Source organism: Callithrix jacchus, chromosome 1, assembly GCF_049354715.1.
Source record: "Callithrix jacchus isolate 240 chromosome 1, calJac240_pri, whole genome shotgun sequence".
NCBI lineage: Eukaryota > Metazoa > Chordata > Mammalia > Primates > Cebidae > Callithrix > Callithrix jacchus.
The window spans coordinates 74,313,205-74,337,276 of record NC_133502.1 but is presented as its reverse complement, the minus strand read 5'-3'; the positions used below and the strand labels follow the sequence as shown (position 1 = coordinate 74,337,276).

At 41.3% G+C, this 24,072-nt stretch overlaps 1 protein-coding gene across 10 annotated transcripts in view; it reads right to left on the bottom strand.

Annotated features, from left to right (window-relative positions):
* The window catches only part of AUH (AU RNA binding methylglutaconyl-CoA hydratase), a 211,340-nt gene that overhangs the window by 144,063 nt on the left and 43,205 nt on the right, over positions 1-24,072 (bottom strand). For 8 of the 10 annotated variants that reach the window (XM_017971716.4, XM_078365552.1, XM_017971721.4 and 5 more), the window contains exon 1: positions 8,545-8,836. The exons of 1 other annotated variant lie outside the window; for it this stretch is intronic. In XM_017971716.4, coding sequence (XP_017827205.3) covers positions 8,545-8,806 — 262 coding nt within the window. In that variant the 5' untranslated portion in view covers positions 8,807-8,836. Of the gene's footprint in view, positions 1-8,263; positions 8,837-24,072 lie in introns of those variants that run through there. One more of the 10 variants, XM_078365596.1, reaches the window with a different exon arrangement.

Below are 24,072 nucleotides of genomic sequence, written 5' to 3'. Positions count from 1 at the left end.
ACCAACATGGAGAAACCCCCATCTCTCCTAAAAATACAAAATTAGCTGAGCATGGTGGTACATGCCTGTAATCCCAGCTACTTAGGAGGCTGAGGCAGGAGAATCACTTGAACCTGGGAGGCAGAGGTTGCAGTGAGCCTAGGTCACACCACTGCACTCCAGCCTGGGCAACAAGAACGAAACTCCAACTCCAAAAAAAAAAAAATCTCAATTTTTTTTTTTTTTGGTCATACTACATAGTTTTCAGTAATTCTATCCTAGGCTTCTCTCCTGATTTCTATCTGATACACTTAACCTGAGGGTACTTCCATTTAGATGTCCAAGAAGTACTTCCAACTCAATCTATAAAAAACAAAGTTCATTATGTGTCCCACAACTTCAGCTATCTCTCCTAACTGCACCATTTTCAATCAAAGACCATCATCTAAACCCAGCCTCCCATTCCTTTCAGTTACCAATTTTCTAAAAAACAATACTATGCAAAGATTCACCCCTTACTTAAAATCCTTTCATTATTTATTTCAAAATAGCTAACTTCAAAGACCTTAACTTGATATGCAGAGTTCTATACAACCTCTACTAACTTTCTTGTTCCTGGAATAAACAAATTTTCACTGTGTATCAGAAATACCTTCCACTGAGCCAGAGGTGGGTATGGTTCTTATTTGCAACAGAGTTAAACTGAAGACAACGAAATATAACATGCCTTCGCTGTGCAAGAAACTGTGCAGACCCATTTTTTTAAGTATAAAGATGAACTTCTGCTCACAAAAGAATAAGTTTGCAAGAATTCCAAATGCTCTCAGTACAGAGAAAAGCATAAAGGACTGGTATCTGACAAGCTCTGCATTAAACCTTGGGAATAACCTTGGGTAGATCCCAATACTACTGACAACAGCTACCACCAGTAGGCCTCAGGTACTACCCTCGGTGCTTTAAGTGAATTAACTTAAATAATCCCCACGCCAACCCAAGAGGTTGGCACTATTTTTATCCTTAGTTAACAGATAAAGAAATGGAGACTTGGAGAGGTGAAGTAACTTACTTCAGCTATTAAGTGTCAATCTAACTCTATACTTGAATAAAACTGTGTTATACTGTTCAGTCTTCGGTTTCCTCAGGAATAAAATCAAGCAGCTAAGACTACATGTGTCCATTCATTCAAACATACTGAGTAGTACTATGGTGATCAGCAGCCAAGGAACCAGAGTCCGGGAGGGAAATACAAACATTAAAAATCATAAAAATCATTACTAATCAATTCAAAATGCTTTACAAGCTGTAAGTGGTGCTATAGTAACTTGAAACCCAAACTAACAATGGTCTAGGGCAAAAGGAGATGGTCAGGGAAAGCTGACCCATTCTGTGGAGGGTGGGAGGATGAGTAAGAGTTAAAGGGAGAGTGAAGGAGAGGCGCTGACTGCCAGGCAGAGGAAACACAGGAAGAGCATAAACTAGTCATGGTCCCAACTGAACGTCCTATCACCTACCAGGGGGGAGAAGAGCGTTACCAATGAAGTAGACAGGTCAGCACATACTGGCCAGAAATATCCTTACAGACCTGCTAAAAAGTCTGGTCTTTATCCTAAGAACAAGGAGTAACCATTGAAGGAGTTTACACAGGTATAAACATACACACACGCACATATAAAACTGGGAAGAAACAGATTCTATACTTGGAGATCATACCAGAAGGAGATACGGGTGGGAGTTTCAAGACACAATTCGAGTCCAATCAACAGATAACAGGTTTGGCTGAGATTGGCAGCGGTAGAAATAAAGGAAAGTGAAAGGACTCAAGAACTATTCAAAATTTTAAATGAGTTAATGATACCTAGACTGAGGACTGATTTAACTGGAAGAAAGTGTTAAGGATTATTTACCTCGTTTCTGGCTTCAGCAATTGGATGAAACAAGATGACATTTAATGAGACAAAATCATAAAAAATACCAAGGTGAGGGTGGAAGGGAATAAAGCTCATGAGTTCTGTTTTGAATTAAAGCAAATCTGAAATGCCTTTCAGACATCCAAGTTGATATCACCTACAAGGACTAAGAATGAAGGCTCTAAGGTGTGGCTGCTGGGGATAAAATCCCAGTTTGCCATTTACTAGTTATTCAGCAAGTTACTTAACCTTTCTGATCCTCAGTTTCTTACTCTATTAAGATACTAATAGTTCCACACTCCATGGGACTGTATTAGAATCAAATGAACATGAGCACCCAATCATCCTCCTTTCTAGGATGAACACTTCTCATGCAATAAGTACTAAAGTTTTACCATAATTTCTGCTAGATATGATACTGCTGACAGCATTACACTGCTGAAGTGTAAAATGCCATCAGAATGGTTCTATCACAGTTAATTTCAGCAGTTTTGGTCCCATATCTGAGACTTAATGTTTTGAGTACTTCTACTTCAAAAAGCTAGAAATTAGCTCTGCAATCTGGAATAAACCATCTAGTATGTAACAACGGTACCATCAAATATATCCGTAGCCTTCTGGTACTCCAAAATGAAATAAAACCTTAGCTTTATTCAGGAGAGTCTAAAATTTTTGTTTTATAATTGTCTCACTTTAATTCACAATTCAATCACTTCTCAAGAATTCAATTATCATGCATCCTCCTCACATAACCTAGACAAGTTTATCAAACTCAGAAAAACGTAGGCATTTACATGCCAACCTTAAGTTTCTGTTTTAAACTTTCCCTAACTTCTCACAAAACATACAAAAATATACAGTGAGTCTGTAATAAGGTCACATTACAGCATTAACCCTGCACTATAAGGCTCACACAACTGAAAGATGAATGTAACAACTTTGCTGAGACTTAAAAAAAGGAATACATTTTGCTTATACAAAATTGAAAAAATACACCCAAAGTGAAAGTCCTTCTTCCCTAGACCCAACTCATTCCCTTCCCCAGAGGAAGCCACAGGTATCACAGTTACATGTAACCTTCCAGAAAATGTTTAACATATTTACATACATTAATAGAGTTGTATATTACCATTTGGCTTGTCGTTGCTATTTTACATAACTGGATTATATGTTCTATTGGTGCTGTTCTACATAAAACAGGTTCATACACATTTCTTTTTTTTTTTTTTTGAAGAGACAGGGTATCACCAAGTATCACCAAGGCTAGAGTGCAGTGGCTCCATCATAGCTCACTGCAGCATCAAAGTCCTGGACTCAAGCAATCCTCCGGTCTCAGCCTGCTGATTAGCTGGGACTACAGGCAGGTGCTCCCACGCCCAGCTGGTTTCACCTGTTTTCTGAACTACAGTTGAGCTAATTGACTAAAGTTAACTAAAGTTCTCAATGACACCACTCAAGGTCTCAATGGAGCTAGAGACCATTACTCTAAATGAAGTAATCCAGGAATGGAAAACCAAACACTGTAAGTTCTCAATTAGAAGTGGGAGCCAAGGATGGCTGTGGTGGCTCACGCCTATAATCCCAGCACTTTGGGAGGCCAAGGTGAGCAGATCACCTAAGATCAGGAGTTTGAGACCAGCCTAACATGGTGAAACCCCGTCTCTACTGAAAATACAAATATTAGCCGGGCGTACTGGCTACTGTAATCCCAGCTACTTGGGAGGCTGAAGCAGGAGAATCACTTAAACCTGGGGGGCAGAGATTGCAGTGAGCCAAGATCATACTAGTGCACCCAAGCATAGGCTACTGAGCAAGACTCCATCTCAAAACAAAAGAAGTGAAAGCTAAGCTAGCTGTGGGTACACAAAGGCAAAACAGTGGTGTAACAGACACTGGAGACTCATAAAGGGGTAGCACAAGAAGGTTGAGGGATACAAAACTACATACTGGGTACAATGTACACTACTCCAGTGACAGGTATACTAAAATCTTAGGCTTGACCACTATACAATTCATCCACTTGTAACCAAAAGCCACTTGTACCCCAAAAGCCATTAAAATAAAAAAGAGCATTACATGATAAAAAGGGGGTCATTTCTCCAGTAAGACATAATAATCCTAAATATGTATGCACCAAACAATAGAACATCAAACTATGTGAGGTAAAAACTGATAGTACTACAAGGACAAACAGACAAACCTATTATAGCTGCATATTTTAACATACTTCTATCAGAAAGTGACAGATCCAACAGACAGAAAATCAGTAGGAGTATAGTTGAATTGAACACCACCATCAATCAACTAGATCTAACTGAACAGTAGAGCCAACTGAATACAGAATTATTTATTTGCAAGGGACACAGTCTTGTACATAGAAAATATTAAGAAATTCACTAAAAATACTATTAGGGACAAATTAACAAGTTCAGCAAAGTTGTATGACACAAGCCAACATACAGAAATCAGTTTATTTTGTAATTTCTATACAATGAGAAATCTGAAAATGAAATTAAGAGAAATTGTATTTATAACTCAGTAAGAATAAAATATTTTGGGATAAATTTAACTAAAGCAGTGTAAAACCTGTACACTGTACACTGAAAACTACAGAACACTGTTGAATGAAAAAAAACTTCATGATCATAGATTGGAAGACCTAACACTGATAAGATGGCAATACTCCCTATATTAATCTACCTATTCAATGTGATCCCTATCAAAATCCCAAAGTGGTTTTTTCTGGCAGAAATTCACAAGCAGATCCTAAAATTCACATGGTAATCCAAGAGTCCCGTAATAGCCAACACTCCTTTAAAAGAACAAGGTTGGAGAACTCATGCTATCCAATTTCAAATTTTACTACAAAGCTACAGAAATCAGTTTGGTACTAGCATAAGGATAGATACACAGATCAATGAAATAGACTTGAATATCCAGAAGTAATCCCTTACATTTATGGTCAATTAATTTTCAACAAGGGTACCAAGACAACTCAGTAGTGAAAGACTCGTCTTTCCCAAAAATGGTGCCTGGACAACTAGATATCCACAAGTAAAAGAATGAAGTTAGACCTCTTACTACCCACCATATATAAAAATTAACTCAAAATTGGATCATCGTCACAAATGAACGTTAACAGCAAAAACCATAAAACTCATAGAAGAAAACCTAAGTGTAAATCTTTGTAAACTTGGGTTAGGCAACAGTTTCTTGGAAATAATCCGAAGCATGGTTCATATCATCCAAAAAATGGAAATAATCCAAATGTATATCAGTAATGAATAGACTAACAAAATGTAATATATCCATACCTATTACTTGGCCATTAAAAAGAAAGAAATACTGGTACAAGCTACAACAAGGATGAGCCTTGAAAATACAACGTTATGTGAAGGAAGGCACAAAAACACCACTTATTATACTATTCTTTTATATAAATGCCTGGAATAGACAAATCTATTGAGACAAAAAGTAGATAAATGTGGGTTTCTTAAGGCTGGAGGGATAAGCGGGGAAGTAGAGAGTAACTGCTAAAGACTACAGGGTTTATTTTTGATCTGATAAATGTTCTAAAATTGGCTTGAGTTGACAAAGCATAATTGTGAATATACTAAAAACAACTCTACATTTTGAATTTTACGATATATGATTTACATCTCAATACAGATGAGATTAAATCTTAATTTTAAATATTTAAAAATACATACACATCAATATACATGTATTTATTGATATAATTTACATACTATAAAATATATAAAAACATGTTTTAAACATTAAAAAAAAAACATACAAAAGGAATCAACTTCTTAAATAAGAAAAGATAGTAGATGCAGAAAGACCTGCTACCTCTGCAACAGTTCACTTGACAAGTTTGGACAAGGATGCTGTCAGTAAAGACACACATGGAAAGATTTCAAACACAAGAAGACCTGATGACAATCTAGATGTGAAAAAGGAGGAAGGAGCAGGTATCAAGGACAATCTGCACTATGCAATGGCTTGTTTGCTCTGTTTCTGCCAGAAGTTGTTCTGACACGGTTCAAAAAGATGATCTTTGAAATGGGTCATAATTATGCCAAATTGCAGAAAGGTTGACAGGGGAAGGGGAAGAGTCATTTCAGAAAGTGTGCAAAAGCCTACAAAAAGAAAAGAACAGAAAAAGGCAGAGCTTAGGTCCAGCAGCAAGGAGATGGACTATGAGATGCCCGACAATTAAGAAAGCCCTGCAGGCAACGGGCGGGGGTGGGGACAGAGGTTGCAGTGAGCCCACATCGCAGCACTTCACTTCACTTCACTCCAGCCTGGGTGAAACAGCAAGACTCCGTCTCAAAAAAAAAAAAAAAGAAAGAAAGAAAGAAAGAAAATTTGGTTATAGAGCCATGTCTCCCACAACAAATTACAAATATGGAGCTCAGATAACAGATTACAAATTACAAATATGGAACCCCATCCCACCTAAAGTACTGCGTGCTGTTTGGGGCTTCTATGACTAGGAGAGTTATCAATCATATTCCAAAGGGGCTGCTGAGAGCACCAAATTTTGACCAACCTCTAAGAGAAACAAAGGCATCCAGGAAACTCCTTCACCTGTTGGGTCTCATGGTTTTCTTTGCATTGCTTATTGCTGGTTCAACAGTAAAGCAAAGCAAAACATAAGCAATGTTAGCCAAGCCTGAGTCTTCATTCTTGCCAATCCTCAAAAGAGGTGGGGTCAACTTTAAGAAATCATGCTTTGGGAGGCAGAGGCGGGTGGATCACGAGGTCAAGAGATCGAGACCATCCTGGTCAACATGGTGAAACCCTGTCTCTACTAAAAATACAAAAAAATTAGCTGGGCACCGTGGCGTGTGTCTGTAATCCCAGCTACTCAGGAGGCTGAGGCAGGAGAATTGCCTGAACCCAGGAGGCAGAGGTTGCGGTGAGCCGAGATCGCGCCATTGCACTCCAGCCTGGGTAGCAAGAGCGAAACTCCGTCTCAAAAAAAAAAAAAATCATGATGTTCTATCTTATCAGGAAATGAAGGCTAAAGAAAAAAAAGAAACCTTGACATCCAAAAAACATTTCATTTACTGCCTTTTATTATATGATATTCTCTCTTTTGGTACATTCAGATCATAACTCAACATCTTGCCAGACATTTTGCATAAATGTATTTTCAATTTCCTTCAAGTTATAGACCAAAAAAAAAGAAAAAGAAAAACAGAATATGGTGCATATTAGTAGCTGTACTTGCAATCCCTTTATATCTAACATATTGTTGGTACACTTAATGGAAGTGAAGTCCCATCATGACTAAGCTTACCCAAAAGATGGTGGCATTCAGGCTCTAATCACTCCAGTGCCAGTCTACGCTTCCAGCTGAATTTCTTACTATTCTGTTTATCATGCCACACTACTGCCACACTTGCATTATGTTACTTCCCAAATACACCATACATGTTCACATCTCCATGCTTTGACCATGTTCTTGTCTCTGTCTGGAATAATAAACAAGTAAGGAGTAAAGTAATTCACCACACTACCGAGCATCTGCTACAGGCTAGATAGTGGCAATTTATATTAACAATCTCATCTCGTCTTCACAGCAAACCTATAAGGTTGGTATTATTTTTCCTGTTTTACATGTGAGATAGTTAAGAGAAGTCTGCCCAAGAACCCTCGCAAATGGCAAAATCCCCTGCCTATTAAAGAATGCCTTGGACCACCCTTTCATATGACGAAACCCTGCAGATATTACAGCCCTTTCCTCTTACCATGCCTTCAAGTTCACACAGCCTACCAACAACCAGGATTTGCTTCACTATACTAACAGCAGTCATGGCTTACTCGCTTTTCATTTCTGCTTAACAGATTATAGGTGCTCAACAAAAGCATGTCAAAATTAAGACTGGTCCTCTGGCTTAACCCGGGTAAACTGCTGTTCCACCCTTCACGACCCTTTTAGCTTTTCCCTTCACTACCAGTGAAAGGAACTGAGCTTTAACAGTATTCCCTAGGAAAGACAACCTCCTTCAAAGCCTTGCATCCTCTGTATTGTACTGCTACCAATGATGTCTTCTCCCATAGTAGGTAGCTCACCGGCAAGATCAATACCAACCACATTCTTGTTCAGAGCGGAGCAAAATACTAAAGTGCTCAAAATTGTTTAAATGAAGTGGAATAGTCCCTCAAGACTAACTTTCTAAGATAAAATGAACAAGACGAAAAACTGTTCCAGCTGAGCAGCTTCAAATTTAAAATTCTTCGTAATAAAACGCAGTTTCACTGCAGCGTTTACAACTCCACCACTAACAGCTGAGTTTACAGAAAGCCATTACACAGCAAGAATAAAGCCTGGTAACAAGGATTAAATACCCAGGATATGTATTGACCTTGGCTTGTCTGGAGCGGAGGGCGTAAGCTGCACTTTTGTTTGCCGCGAGGAATGAGGTCACTTTACAGTTAAGCTGCTCCGGGATACACGTTTAGGTATCAAAAGCAAGAAGAAGGTTCTCAAGGAAACGGCCCACGCTGGGGTGAGTGGAGAGGTAAGGAAGGGGAGGGACCCAGGCTCGGCGCGCCTGCCAAACCTCGACCCCACGTCCTGCGGGCAGACGCTGCACCTTTTGCCCGTCCTATGGGTGACCGCGCCTGCCCCGCGCTCGCACCTCACCTCGGTTCTCGTCCTCCAGGTGCCGCACCCGTAGTTCGTCCTCCGTCTTCACCTCAGAGCTGTAGCCCCTTCTTGGTGCGGGACCCCCGGCCACAGGCACCCAGCTCTGGGCCCAGATCGCCGGGCCCACCCGCCGGCCTGCCAACGAGCCGGGAAGCCTCAACCCCTGGCAGAGCCACGCATTGCAAGCAGCTACTAGGCGGACGCCGCCAGCATGAAGGGATCCCAATGTCCCAGGTGCCATCGCCACCGCGGCCGCCATGTTGTCTGTTTACGGCGTGGGCCTGCGACTGTCGCTCCGCCCCCGCCCGGCGCCGACCTGCCGCGCGCACGCGCACGCGCACGCGCACGGCGCCCCGACCCGCAGCTGCGGTCCGGCCCCGCAGCCTGACTCCAGCCTGGCCCCGCCCTCTGGAGCGTGTGCCCGTCCCTCACCGCCCCGCCCCGGCCCCGGAACCCGAGGCCTTTCCCTATTCTCCGCCGCGATGTTTGATGGTTTGTCCAATACAGAAGAAAAGAAAGTTTTCCAAGGCTTTAGAATAGTTCAGGGAAGGCTTTTCTATAAGAACTACCCGGAGGGAATTGTCTCTCTGTACTCCCTGGACCATGCTGCGGTCCTGTGTTAAGAAAGATGCAAAAATGAACAATGTTTTGTCTCCTCAAGTTGGCTGAAAGTGTGGCAGCCCATCGTGGGACACTACGATACTCATGTATCTCATGTTGCTGGTTAAGCGTGCCTGATAAGCATAAGTGATGTTTACTACGTGACGTTCAGGAAGGGGATGAGAACAGCAAACAAGGAAAGGAGTTCTCCAGCCCACTCATATGGGTAGGTGTACCGGATGGCTCCTCCGGGATGGAAGGAGCCCTACAAGGGTTCAAACAAGCCGTAGTCTGAGATAGGATTTAGAGTATGTAGCTCTTCCAGCAACTCAGAATGTCAATTTAGTGTGTAGGTACTCATCAAAACACATCGTAGCAGAATTTTTGCTACCTAGCTTTTATCAGATCTCTAACAGGAAAGCTTGTATTCAAGGATACTGTTTGAAAGGTGTGCTGCTATGAGCATATGCTTAGTGCCTGCCATACAAATTTCTTGTAATTTTTTAGTCCTAAGCAAAACATCCTTCATTATGTCCTCAGCTTTTACCCAAAGTAGAAAGAAAACATAGACTGAATTCCATTACTGCATCTGCTGTAGAATGATGTTGAAGGCATCATTTTCTTTTTTTTTTTTTTTTTGAGACAGGTTCTGGCTCTGTTGCCCAGGCTGGAGTGCAGTTGTGTGATCTCATTTCACTGCACCCTCGGCATCTCACACTCGAATGATCCTCCCACCTCAGCCACCTGAGTAGCTGGGACCACAGGCACATGCCACCACGCCTGGCTAATTTTTTTTTATTTTCAGTAGAGACGGTTGTCACTATGTTGGCCAGGCTGGTCTTGAATGCCTCACATCAAGTGATCCACCCACCTCGGCCTCCCAAAATGCTGGGATTAGAGGCATGAGCCACCATGGGCAGCCCACTTTTTAGTCCATCTTTAGTAAAGTTCCATGAAGGGAATTTTTCTTGAAGTTTACAACAAGGAAAAACCCTGCTTCCTTTGTATCTTTCCTCTTTTCTGATGATGATGTTCACTGACTGCTGGGTGTTGTGATTTTTTTTGTTTTGGTTTCTTTCTAATTTGGTCTTGTCTTCAGAGGGAGGCTAAATCTGGAGGTGCTGCTCCAGACAGCCTGCCACTACAGCAGGGAGGCATGGCCAGGGCTGCACCCTCTCTGGCAAGAGCCAGCCAGTGGAAAGGGAGCAAAGAAGGTGATACCTGTGGAGCTAAAGCCTCTATTGGGGTCCAGCATGTTACCCAAGCAGTTTTGCATGGGAGTTCTAATTAGTGGGTTTAGAGCAAGCAGGCACAAGTTCCATGGAGTCACCCTGTCACTGTGAGGTAGTCACTGGAGGCTACCTACACAGTCTGTGTGGATTATGGAGGTCAACAGGTGAGTCAAGCAGGCTGCATTTACCTCTCCCATAGAAAGATGGTCACCAGGAGGCAGTTGCATTAGGCAGCTACCTGGATGGATCACATTGAAGAACTGGGAGGAAGCAGAGAACTGGAAACTGTGTCAAAGGTGATTGCCCTGCTTCTCATGTGAGAAAGTTAAACATATTCGAAATGGATGCCAAAACAAAATAAAATTGATGAGAATTCACTACACTAGTGATGGCAGTGGCTGCTCTAGACGGCCGGCTGCTGCAGCAAGGAGGCATGGCCACGGCTGCACCCTTTGGCGGGAGCCAGGGACAAGTGGCAGACCCACCCCTTCCAAGTTAGGGTGGGAGTTTCCCAGGTGCTTCTGCAGCATAGCTACAGACCTGGGCCTCCTGCTCCACAGAGTAGGCAGGAGCCCTGCCCACATTGTGGCTACAGATCTGAGCCTCTCTGTGCTCTTGCGGGGCTAGGAATAGGAGACCTGCCATCCTGGGAGCAGCTGCAGCCACCGAAACCACGGCTGCAGACCCAGGCATCCCTGCACTCTTGCTTCCCAGGAAGGCCCTGCATGCCCCAACAGGCTCAGATGTGCCTGCTCCTGCTGCCTGGCTTCTCCCTGCTGTTGGCACCTGCTCCATTCTTGGAGCAAAGTTGAGGCTGAACCTGGGTGCCATGAATGGCAGTGGGAGCCAGATTCCTGGGCTGAAGAGGGTGGATCAAAGGAAAGCCTGAAGACTAGGGGTTGGGCTGCCAGCCTCATGAACCAGAGTGGGAACTTATGGTGCCTTTTCCAATCCCATCCACGGCCACCCATGACTGCCATGGACCAATCAGAGGCAGGCACTTGCTCCCCTCTGAGGCCCATAAAATCCCCAGCTCAGCCAGAGTCAAGCAGATGATGGGATGACCAGCTGCAAAGAGGAGCTACCCTCTCTGCTGAGAGCTTCAGAGACTTGCAGAGATGTCAGAACTGCCAGCTGCAGAGAGTAGTGATCCACTCTAGGGCCTCCTCTCTCCTAGGAGCTGGGAAGATGTCAGGATGACCTGCCTACAGAGAGGAGCTACCCACTGCAGGTCTCTGAGCTCTTAATAGTCAGTAACGCTCCTCTTCGTCTTGTTCGCCCTCCACTTGTCTGCATACCTCATTCTTCCTTGATGAAGGACAAGAACTCTGGCAAAGGCATCACTGGACACAGAGGTTTCTGGCCAGAAAGTCAACACCCCAAAGGCCCTGTAACACTAGGAAACTCAGAATTGTATTTATAGCTCAACCATTGCAATTATTGCAACTGTATAATTACTGTTCACTAGTATTTGTCTCTGTTTTGATATCTTTATGTTGGTTCATCAATAGATTGAAAATTTAAAGAAAGCAGTAAAAAAACACTGTTATACAGAGCTCCTAACAGTGCTATTTAAAATAACATAACTTCAGATAATACTAATTGACTAGGACAACTGCAGAAAGATAATCATAGATTGTTTGGGTTATAGAAGAAAACAAAGGACCACCCATTGTTTCTAAGCGCATAGAGCCTGATGGAAAAAATGCAACAAAGAGGACTATCCCCATCCCTAACATTTGGGACTCTCATCCTTACAATAGTCATGAAGATATCTCAGGTCTGTGACCAAAGTTGATTCTTAAAAATTAATGTAACTAATAAACATTGCCATCACTATCACAACCTGTCAGGAATGACAACTAATAGCAAATTGCTAAATATCAGGAAGTTAACAAATTCCAAATCAAATAGACATGGCTTTGGATCTCTGCTCCATAATTGCTTCACTTTGAGACATGAGTTATTTAAATACTTCATGCTTTCACTTCTTTATCTACAGTATAGCTAATATAATATCTACTTCACCTCATGAATTCTCTTTTTTTTTTTTTCAGATGGAGTCTGTCACCCAGGCTGGAGGGCAGTGGCATGATCTCACCTTCTGGGTTCAAGTGATTTTCCTGCCTCAGCCTCCTGAGTAGCTGGGACTATGGGCACATGCCACCATGCCCAGCTAATTTGTGTGTGTGTGTGTGTGTGTGTGTGTGTGTGTGTGTGTGTGTAGAAATGAGGTTTTGCCATGTTGGCCAGGCTTGTCTCAAACTCCTGACCTCAGGTGATCCACCTGCCTCAGCCTCCCAAAGTGCTGGGATTACAGGCATGAGTCCCTACACCCAGCCAAATTTTTTACTTTCAATTCCTTCACCTATAAAATAAGAATAATTATGCCCACTTATTGGGCTGATAAGTATATAAAACACTTGGCACCAGGAAAGAAAAAGAACAGAGTAGAAATATTAGCTACCATTTACCAACTTCCTTCTTAGTCTCTTTAAGATATCTTATTTAATGTTCAGAAAACCTTCAAGCTGGTATTACTATCCCCATTTTATAGATGAGGAAACTGAGATTTAGTTATTTACCAAAGCCTGCATCTGGGAATCCATAGAGCTGGAATTCAGATCCTGATACATCTCACTCCAAAGCCCATGTTCTTTTTCTTTTTTTCTTAATCTTTTAATTTTAATTTTAATTTTTTTTTGCTAGAAACAGGGTCTCACTATGTTGCCCAGGCTGGTTTTATCTTGGGCTCAGGCTGACCTTCTGCCTCAGCCTCCTAAAGTGCTGGATTATATGTGTGAGCCACTGGGCCCAGCCAAAGCCCATATTCTTAATTACTAGTTAGCACAGCCTTTCAATAAGTGTTAAGGCACTCAATAAAATGTCATACTGTCTGGTTCCTTTCTACTTTTCAATGAAAGTTTGCCAAGTATGAAACAGGAATAATGAGTGTCAGTTAGGAAAAGGCGGGTAGGGCTTGTTTTTTGAAATGGGAAGCGTATAGCCAGATGTGGTGGTGTGCACTGGGAGGTTGAAGCAGGAGGATTGCTTGAGTCCAGGAGTTCAAGGCCAATCTGGCCAACATAGTGAGACTCTACCACTAAAAAAATTTCTTAAATAAAATAAAGAAATGGCAAGAGTGAAAGAGTGGAAAAGCTGGGGTATTCAACCCTCTTTTCTTTAGCAACTATCCAGCCTCAGGTATCCTTTTATTGCAATGTAAAATGGACTAAGACAAAGACCAAATATCTCTTTCTTAGTGTATCACAATATCATAAGCCCCCATGGTGGCCTTTCACTCCAGAAGGTCTTTTCCCACCTATCTTATCTCCAAAAGGAGGTATTAGATGTCAAATCCATAAAATCCAATTTCTAGAGCCTTGAAGGGATCAAATAAGCTTCACCCAAGGACACTAGTCCCAGAGAAAAGGTATGTTTGAAGACACCTTCTCTCGCTCTGCCCTGCAGAGAGACCCCTTGACCAGACACTGCAATCCATGCCCACCAAGGTTATTGTAGGTCTCATTTTAGGTGTCAACCATGTGCCTGTGAGCTCCATCACCTCTGGAGTAGAGTAGGCATCATACAGACAAGTAAAGAGAGACGTAAATTACTGGAAGTTACATAGCTAATAAGTTAGAAAGCTGGGACTCTACTCCAAAAACCTGAGTTCTTAATCACGACTTTTGTTTGCTTTTCCTAATTGTTTGTAAGGGCTTCATCTTCCCCGCCACTACTCTGACCCTTAGCAGTAGGGAGTTTTATCAAGCTCTTCTGTTATCATTTCATTTGGAAACTTTACACTCTGCATTGGATCCTGCATGGTCATGATTTCCCAGATAGTGCTTCTTCCCCTGACAATTTCATAGTTGCTGATTATGTATACATGCATACATGCAAATATGCAAACACGTACCATGCCCTGAAAATACAAACCTTAATTGTCTCAGGATGAGAGGGATGGGGAGTCTAGGGGATGATATCTAAAAGGTTCATAGACTCTTTGGGGGATGATAAGGATGTCCTAAGTCGATTGCATGGTAGTTGCACAAACTCTGAAAATATACTAAAAACCATTTAGTTGTACATGTTAAGTGAGGGGATTGCTTGGCATGTGAATTATACTTCAATAAAGCTGCTGCAAAAGTTGGGAGATGGAATTTGGGATCCTTGAAGAGGTGATTGATTCAGTGTCTGAGACAGAGAAAAACACTAGGTGAGATCAGAGTATCTCCTTGTGCCAAAAAACACTGAAGTGCTCCACAATTGACAGAGATGTGAAAGGCCACAGCTTGGAAGGGATTCTACTGGCCAAGCCTAGGACAATTAGAACATCAAAGAGACCCATGCTAGTAACTGAAACAAATATTTAGCATTTTTAAAAGATATCAGTGAACAATTAAGTAAGTGGATGGTAGATGGTAGAAGCCAGTTTCTCCCTGTTGGTATAGGAGAAAACAAGCAAGAGAAGGAGGCCAGGATGATCTGTGTGATAAGGAGGGGTTAGCACTGGAAACATCAGTATGAATTCATGTTTAGCTTAATATAGATATAGATGGATACACATAGAGACATCTACAGATAAGTATATATACACACATGAGTATACACAGATCTCCTTGCTCTGTCAGCTAAGTTAAACTAGAAGCAATAACACACCAGAAGCAATGAGCACACCTAGTTTCAGATCTTGGTTTCTAATACCATCCTCCAAAAAAAGAGAATTCTCCATTGATCCCTGGAGAAATGGGAGATTCTAGGACTGGGGCAGGAAGTATACAAGATGAGCCTGAAGGATGTTGTGGTGCCAGAAAATAAGAAAGTGTTCAAAATAACCCCAAAATGATGAGCATATGTCAAAGAGATGCAGGAACCAACTGAGAGAGTTCCCAGTGGCTACAGCTGAAACAAGATGAACAATAAAATAAATAAAATAGCACAGCATGATATCCAAAAGCATAAATATCCATGAATCCATACTGATATGAATAAATGACTGAATAATTAAATGAGAAAGAAAAGACCAATCTCCCAAGCAGAAGAATTTCCAATAATTCATGTAGATACTCTGCCCTACCCGAGGAAGGTGTCAAAGATAAACAAAGCCAACAGTAGTTAAAGTAGTAAGGACAGATATTAATCAGTGATATACTATTGCAATAATGTAATACAATATTCTCATCTGCTTTCAGCAGGTCTGGGATAGAAATTATCCATAAAATTCCAAGATCAGGAGGCCTATCCTATTGCTTTTAACCCTTTTAGTTCTAAGATAGGTGGTATCTCTCTCTTATCCCTCCAAATAGGTAAAAAGAATACCTGCTCTATCAGGGTATAACTAGATGTCTATGGTCTTAGCCCCCTCAAGTTTATGGTCTTTGGGTTCATTGTGCCTTGTCACTTAAGCGCTTGTCTAGTGGGTGAGAATTCTATTCTCTCTTCTAAATCAACCATCCTCTACGGAGTTGAGGGCACTGAAGACAGAGTGTTAGCTCAGGCTGTCATAACAAATATCACACACTGTGCAATTTAAACAATAGACTTTTATTTCCTTAAAGCTCTGGAAGCTCTGAGTTTTGAGAACAAGGTGTCAGCAGGGCTGGTTCCTTCTGAGGCCTCTCTCTGGGTTGCAGATGGCATCTTCTTCCTGTGTCCTTACATGGCCTTTTCTCTGTGTGAGCACATCCCTGGTGTGTCTTCTCCTTATAGGACCATCTTTCCAACTTCTTTTTCAGTAAATGGTGCTAGGGAAACTGACTAACCACATGCAGAAAAATGACATGCATCCCTATCTGTCACCATGTACAAGGGAATTAACTCATGATGAAATAAAGACTTAAATGTAAGACCTCAAACTATAACAATCTGAGAAGAAAACCTAGGAAATACTCTCCTGAACATCCGTCTACACAAAGAATTTACGGCTTAGTCCTTCAAAGCAATTGCAACAAAAGCAAAAATTGGTAAGTGGGTCCTAATTAAATTACAGAGCTTCTGCACAGCAAAAGACTCCTTTAACAGAGTATACAGACACCCTACTGAACAGAAGAAATATTTACAAACTATGCATCCAGCAAACCCTAATATCTAGACTCTATAAAGACCTTAAGCAAATCAACAAGAATAAAACAAATAACCCCATTAAAAATCGGGCAGAGCTGCCAGGTGTGGTGGCTCATGCTTATAATTCCAGTACTTTGGGAGGCTGAGGCAGGTGGATCACTTGAGCTCAGGAGTTGGAGACCAGCCTGGACAACATGGCAAAACTCCATCTCTACCAAAAATATAAAAATTATCCAGGAATGGTGACACCCACCTGTAGTCTCATTTACTAAGGTAGGAAGGCTGAAGTAGGAGGATTGTTTGAGCTTGGGAGGCAGAGGCTCCAGTGAGCTGAGATCATGCCACTGCCCTCCAGCATGGCTGAGAGTGAGATCCTGTCTCAAAAAAATAAAAAATGGGCAAAGGACATGAACAGACACTTATCAAAAGAAGACATACAGTCAGCCAACATATAAAAAATACTCAATCTTGCTAATTATCAAAGAAATGCAAATCAAAACCACAGTGATAGGAGTCCCTGACCTTTTTTGGATCAGCATTGGGCATTAGAGTTTCATACATAAAGAACACTCAACAGAAATCCCTTGCATGCACAGTTCACAATAGAGTTTGGCTTCTCTGAGAATCTAACGCCACCGCTGATCTGACAGGAGGCGGGGCTTGGATGGTAGTGCTCCCTGGCCACCTCTCACCTCCTGTTGTATGGCCCAGTTCTTAACAGGCTGCGGAGCAGTACCTGTCTGTGGCCCGAGAGCTAGGAACCCCTGCACATCGAGATACCATCTCACACCAGTCAGAACGGCTATTATTAAAAAGTCAAAAAAGAACAGATGTTGGCAGGGATGCAGAGAAAAGGGAATGTTTATACACTGCTGGTGAAAACGTAAATTAGTTCAACCATGGTGGAAAGCAGTTTGGAGATTTCTTAAAGAACTAAAAATAGTACTACCATTCGACCCAGTAATCTCATTACTGGGTATATACCCAAAGGAAAATAAATACTTCTACCAAAAATGCACTCATATGCTTGTCACAACACTATTCAGGATAGAAAAATGTGACACATATCACCATGGGATACTATGCAGCCATAAAATAGAATGAAATCATGTCTTTTGCAGCATCATGGATGCAGCTGGAGGCCATTATTCTAAGCAAACTAACACAGAAACAGAAAACTGAATACCACATGCTGTCACTTACAAGTGAGAGCTAAATCTTGGGTACACAGGAACATAAAGATGGAAACAATAGACACTGGGGACTCCGAAAGGAGGGATGAAGGGAGGTGGGCAAGGGCTGAAAAACCTCCTGTTGGAAGTACCATGTTCACTATCAGGGTGATGGATCAATAGAAGCCAAAACCTCAACATCATGCAATATAACCTTGTAACAAACCTGCACAGGTACCCCCTGAATCTAAATTTTAAATTTCAATTTTAAATAAAGGACACCTTTCCTGTTGGATCAGGGCTCCACCCTTATGATCTCAATTAACTTAATTACCTCTTTAAGGCCCTCTATCCAAATACACTCACAGTGGGGGTTATAGCTTGCACATATGACTTGGAGGGGCACAGCTCAATCTGTAACAAAGGAACTCTTCTTCCTCAGTTTCCCATAGCCAGTCCTGTGAACCTACCTCTATATCCCTGAGCCTACCCAAATCTGTGGAAGCCTCCCTGGATGATAATAGTGTCAGCAGCCCACATCTCCTCTTATGCCTACAAGCACTCTGTCTCACCCTGTGAAGGAAGGCAATTTGCCAAAGGTCACATAGCTAGTAAGCTGTAGAACCTTATGCAAATTCATGCAAGGTATTTTGTCATAACTTCCTGCCTCCCTATTCGTGTTTTCTTTTTTCTCCAGGACATCCAGTTATTCTCATTAAAGTCTTTGTCATAGTTAGAAACAAGGCACTGACAGTCGAGGCACTGATAGAATAATGCTTCCTTTTGCTCAAAGAATAGGCATTAGCTAATCTACTGATCATTCATGCTTTTAGCAGCTTCAGAAAAAAGCAACAGATGACAGTGCAGTTGGTTTGTCTCTGATTCGTGCCTATCCAGAAATTAATTTACAAAAAAAAAAAAGCAGCAAAATATATTCTACTTCTCAAGATTTTGCAGTATTGCTCTTTTTGTATCGCTCTATCAGGGTCGTAATTGTTTCTTCAAGTAGTTTTCCATTTGTATTGCAAAGAGAAAAATCACTTGGGCATTTGGGGGACTAGCCATCAAGGTTTGCAAAGGCCAGGTCTATAGTATGTTAGAAACTAACTGTCCTAGGTCAGGCATGGTGGCACACCTGTAATCCCAGCACTTTGGGAGGCTGAGGCCAGTAGATCTCCTGAGCTCAGGAGTACGAGACCAGCCTAGGCAACATAATGAGACCTCATCTCTCAAAAAAAAGAAAAGAAAAAGTTAGCCAGGCGTGGTGGTATGCAGCTGTGGTCTCAGTTACTCAGGAGGCTCACTTGAGCCAGAAAGGTCCAGGCTACTCTGAGCTGTAATCAGGCCAGTGAACTCCAGCCAGGATGATGGGGGAGACCCTGTCTCCAAAAAAAGAAACTAACTCTCCTACTCTCAGAAAATGTGCTTTATTTGGAGACAGAATCTCATGCTATTGCATAGGCTAGAGTACAGTGGTGAAATCTTGGCTCACTGCAACCTTTGCCTCCCAGGTTCAAGCAATTCTTCTGCCTCAGACTCCAGAGGAGGTGGGATCACAGGCGCATGCCACCACACCCGGCTAATTTTTGTATATTTAGTAGAGATGGGGTTTTACCATATTGGCCAGGCTGGTCTTGAACTCCTGATCTCAAGTGATCTGCCCACCTCAGCCTCCCAAAGTGCTGAGATTACAGGACTGAGCCACTGCTCCTGGATAGAAAATGTTCTTGAATCACATTTGTTCTTGTTATTTTCATATGCTTTTAGTATTTGAATACAAGTCTGTTATTAAAAAGATCAAGCTGAATAAAGGTTTATAGTAGCAAAGTCATAGCTGATACATATATTTTGTATTTTTACCTTGTGTCCTCATGAGAATATATGTTTTTTAAGGAAAGGATCAGTATGCCTTACTGCATAAACTTTAAAACATTAATCTGTAATGTAGGAATATGAAGAGCTCACCTTTTAGGATTATAAAGAATAAATGGGAAAGCATACATAAATATTCATTTAAAGTACATTATAAAACAATAAATTTTAATAGAATAATATATGAAATATAGCAGACTACGATAAAGTTTCAGATTACACCCTGCAACTAGCCCCAGTCTCTACTAAAAATACAAAAAATTAGCCGGATGTAGTGGCACATGCCTGTAATCCCAGCTACTTAGGAGGCTGAGACAGGAGAATCACTTGAACCCAGGAGGCAGAGGTTGCGGTGAGCCGAGAATGCTCCATTGCACTCCAGCCTGGGCAAAAAGAGTGAAACTCCGTCTCAAAAAAAAAAAAAAATCACCAGTTGTCAAATTTAGTGTAATGTTAAAGAATATTTATAATTATCAGTAAAGGTTATTACAATATATTACAATATTCCTATCATTCTAACAATGTGAAGCCAGATTATCTTCATAACTTAAACCAGTGTCTTCCTGCTCTTCTTTTCTCTCCAGTGCCTTCAGATAGTTGTTTTTTATATTTTGCCCAGAGGTCATAATTGTCATCTGCAGGAGGTTTGGTCTGATATGAGACACTCTGTCATTACCAGAAACAGAACTCCAAACATGAGGCAAATACAATTTAGCTGTACTTCTGAGAAAAAAAAATGCTTCCCATGTTTGACATCACATTATCTAGGATCTTTTGTCAAATTACTTAAAAAATTCCATTAGAAGGAAAAGGAGACTTTTCCTGTTCCTTTTGTACTTTTTTTTTTTAACTATTTGGATCTTTTCAACCACATTCATTTATTATCTGATAATTTTGCAAACGTAAAGGAAGCGAAGTTAAAAATATGTTGCAGAAACTAAGATCACTTTGGCAGAATGGTGATTATAAGCATGACCTCTGGATTCAAACCATGTACATGTCAGCCTCAGTGAAACTATTTGTTAGTAGTGTGTCCTTGAGCAACTTTCATTTATAAAATGGGGGAAATAGTATTATTTGCTTTGCCCAGTTGTGTCTTTTTCTATTCAGGCTGTTCTAACAAAATGCCATAGACTGGTGGCTTATAAACAACAGAAATTTATTTTTCAATGTTCCAGAGACTGGCAAGTGCAAGATCTAGGTGCCAGCAGATTCGTTGCCTGTTGAGGGCCCACACTGGATTCATACCTGGCTCCTCCTAGCTGTGTCCTCATGTGGTAGAAGGGCAGGGCATCTCTCTGGGGTCTCCGTTATGATTTTCTTTTTTGTTGTTTTTTGAGACAGGGTCTCTCTCTGTTGCCCAGGCTGGAGTGTAGTGGCAGGATCTGGGCTCACTGCAGCCTCAACTTCCTAAGCTCAAGCAATTCTCCTGCCTAAGCCTCCCGAGGAGCTGGGACTACAGGTGTGTGCCATCACACCCAGCTAATTTTTGTATTTTGGTAAAGATGGGGTTTCACCATATTGTCCAGGCTGGACTTGAACTCCTGAGCTCAAGTAATCCTCCTGCTTTGGCCTTCCGAAGTGTCAGGATTACAGGCGTGAGCCACTGCCTCCAGCCTGGAATCTCTTTTATAAGGGCACTAAATCCCAATTCATAAGGGCTTTACTTTCCTGACCTTTAAAGGCCCCATACCCAAAACTACCACGTTAGTGATTAGATTTCAACACAGGAATTTTGGGGGCACATAAACATTCAGACCATAGCAATTCATTTGAGGGTTTAATGAGATAATATATGTAAAGTACTTAGTATAGTACAGCATATTATATGTATTCAGTAAATGTCAGTTATTATTATTACCTTTAAGATACAATAACTTTGGCATGATTAGTGATTCCAAGACAATATACACTGGGATTAAAAAAAAATGCTAGGACTTCTGCTTGTATTTTTACTTCTCCCTATAATTTTTATTTGTGTGTGTTTATATACATTCATACATATACATGTGTGTATATCTACATATATGTATGTATGTGTATATATAGGAATTATGTACCTAAAAATGTTTTCACTGATGGAAGATGTGATTTTTAAAAATTGGCTCAGAGATTTAATGAAAGTCCAGAAACATGTATTTGTGTAGCATTTTCACCTGGTCTTAACCAAAAGGCCAAGAAGCATTATAGAATGTTCATTCTCAAGATAAGTCTCTTTCATAAAAACTACAAAATATTTTCAAATCTTTAATTATTTAAAATTTGCCAACCTGTAGCGTTAACATGTGAATATTCACATTTTGAATTAGGGCCAAGAAAGCCAGAACGATGTGTTTCTTTCCAACCTCAGCAATTCATGAAAATTTCTTTGTCAAATCACCAGATCAAGAGCAGTGTATTGCCTGTGATGCTGTGTTTATTTTCAGCAACTGAATTTATAAATAATTCAGGAAATGAGTCAGGCCTTATTTTATCAGCAACATTACTGTAGATATCCAGTAGAAACTCTCCATGTGTGTCATCTTATATGAAGTCACTTGATAATTATCTACCTCCAAATTAGAAAACCTAGTTAAATGAAGCTGGGGCTTGGGAGATGTGGAAGCAGCAGTGTGGGCATCCTGTGCTTGTACATTTCTCCTGTGCCACCTTCCTGAGTGACTACCATCCAGGAGGTTGATATGCAGAGGACCTACCATGTGGCAGCCTTTTTCTTTTCTTTTCTTTTTTTTCTTCTTCTTTTTTTTTTTTTTTTGAGATGGATTTTCACTCTTGTTGTCCAGGCTGGGGTGCAATGGCACGATCTCGGCTCACTGCAGCCTCTGCCTCCCTAGTTCAAGCAGTTCTCCTGCCTCAGCCTCCTGAATAGCTAGAATTACAGGCGCCCGCCACAACACCCAGCTAATTTTTTGTATTTTTAGTAGAGACGGGGTTTCACCACGTTGGCCAGGCTAGTCTTAAACTCCTGAACTTCAGGTGATTTGCCCACCTCGGCCTCCAAAGTGCTGGGATTACAGATGTGAGCCACTGCACCTGGCCCTGACTTTTATTTTTCTAAGAAAAAGGTAGTATACAGTTGCAGTTCAAGGGAAAAGGGAGATTGTCAAAATTTTGCTTGAAGTAATAACCACTTTGAAAGAGAAACGGAAGAGAAAACGGGAGAAAAATCTAAGAAGATCAAACCTGTCAAACAAATTATTTTTTGAAACAATAGAGGCGTTCCCTTCAAGTATTAAGTGTTTTGGGGTATAGATCCCTAGGGAGGGGGGGGACAGCTCAGAAATCCTTGTGACTTATTTCAACTCAGTCACCGTTAATCTGTTGTAACCCAGTGAATGCCCAGGAATATGCTGGCCTTTAGAGCCAAAAGGCATATTTAGCCCTAAAGACAAAGCTGACTTCATTTCCTATTAAATATAAAAGAGCATGTATTTTTAACAGGCACATCACTGAGGTGCTACTAGTAGAGAAAATTATGCCTAAGTGGGGGCATTTGGTATAATTTGAATCTTACTTGGAAAAATACTTGTTGCTTTTTATAATTATTTATCAATGATGTCAGTTTCTGGGAAGTACATATGTGATCTACTATAAGGGAAAGTATAATCTAGAGCCACCTGTTAAGTTGTAACATCTGGGGCTAAGTGCTCTTCTTTTTCAAGTCTGTAGGCCAGGATGGATTTCTCAATTATGTTGAAGAATGTCTGTGGCTTTTATGTGTGTTCTCAGAATTCACATCTCATTACTGCTAAGTGATCAGAACCACGAGAACAGTGGCTTTGTGCATCTTACATGTCATTGCGCCCCCAGAGTCTACCAAAATGCCTGGCACAAATTAGATGCTGTAAAACACTGCATTTTTTTAAATGTTTGTTGTAGGTTCAGACGTACATGGGCAGGTTTGTTACACAGGTCAATTGCATGTCACGTGAGTTTGCTGTACAGATTATTATTATTAATTTATTTTTTTAAGACGGAATCTTGCTCTGTTGCCCAGGCTGGAGTGCAGTGCCTCCTCCCAGGTTCAAGTGATTCTTCTGCCTCAGCCTCCTGTGTAGCTGGAATTACGGGTACCTGTCACCATGCCTGGCTAATTTTATTATTATTAGTAGTAGTAGTAGTAGAGATGGAGTTTCACCATGTTGGCCAGGCTGCTTTCGAACTCCTGACCTCAAGTGATCTGCCCGCCTCAGCCTCCCAAAGTGCTGGGATACAGGCGTGAGGCACCGTGCCTGGCCCAGATTATTTCATCATCCAGGTAATAAGCATAGTACTAAGAGGGAGTTTTCCTATCCTCTCTCTTCACCCTCAACAGGTCCCAGTGCCTGCTGTTCCCTTCTTTGTGTCCATGTAAAACACTGCATTTGTTCATTCTATTAAAATAAAATGAAGATCTGTGGTTTTCCATGAGGTCAGTCAGAACTAGGACCAAACCCTCCAAAAATTACAACTTAATTTTAAAGACTTAGAATTTGGCTTTTAAATTAGAATTGTAGAGCGAGTGTTATTAATCTGTTACTGTTGTACCAATTCCGGTAGATTAGTTAAAACGTCATTTCTTTAGTTGTATTTTTCTTAAACAT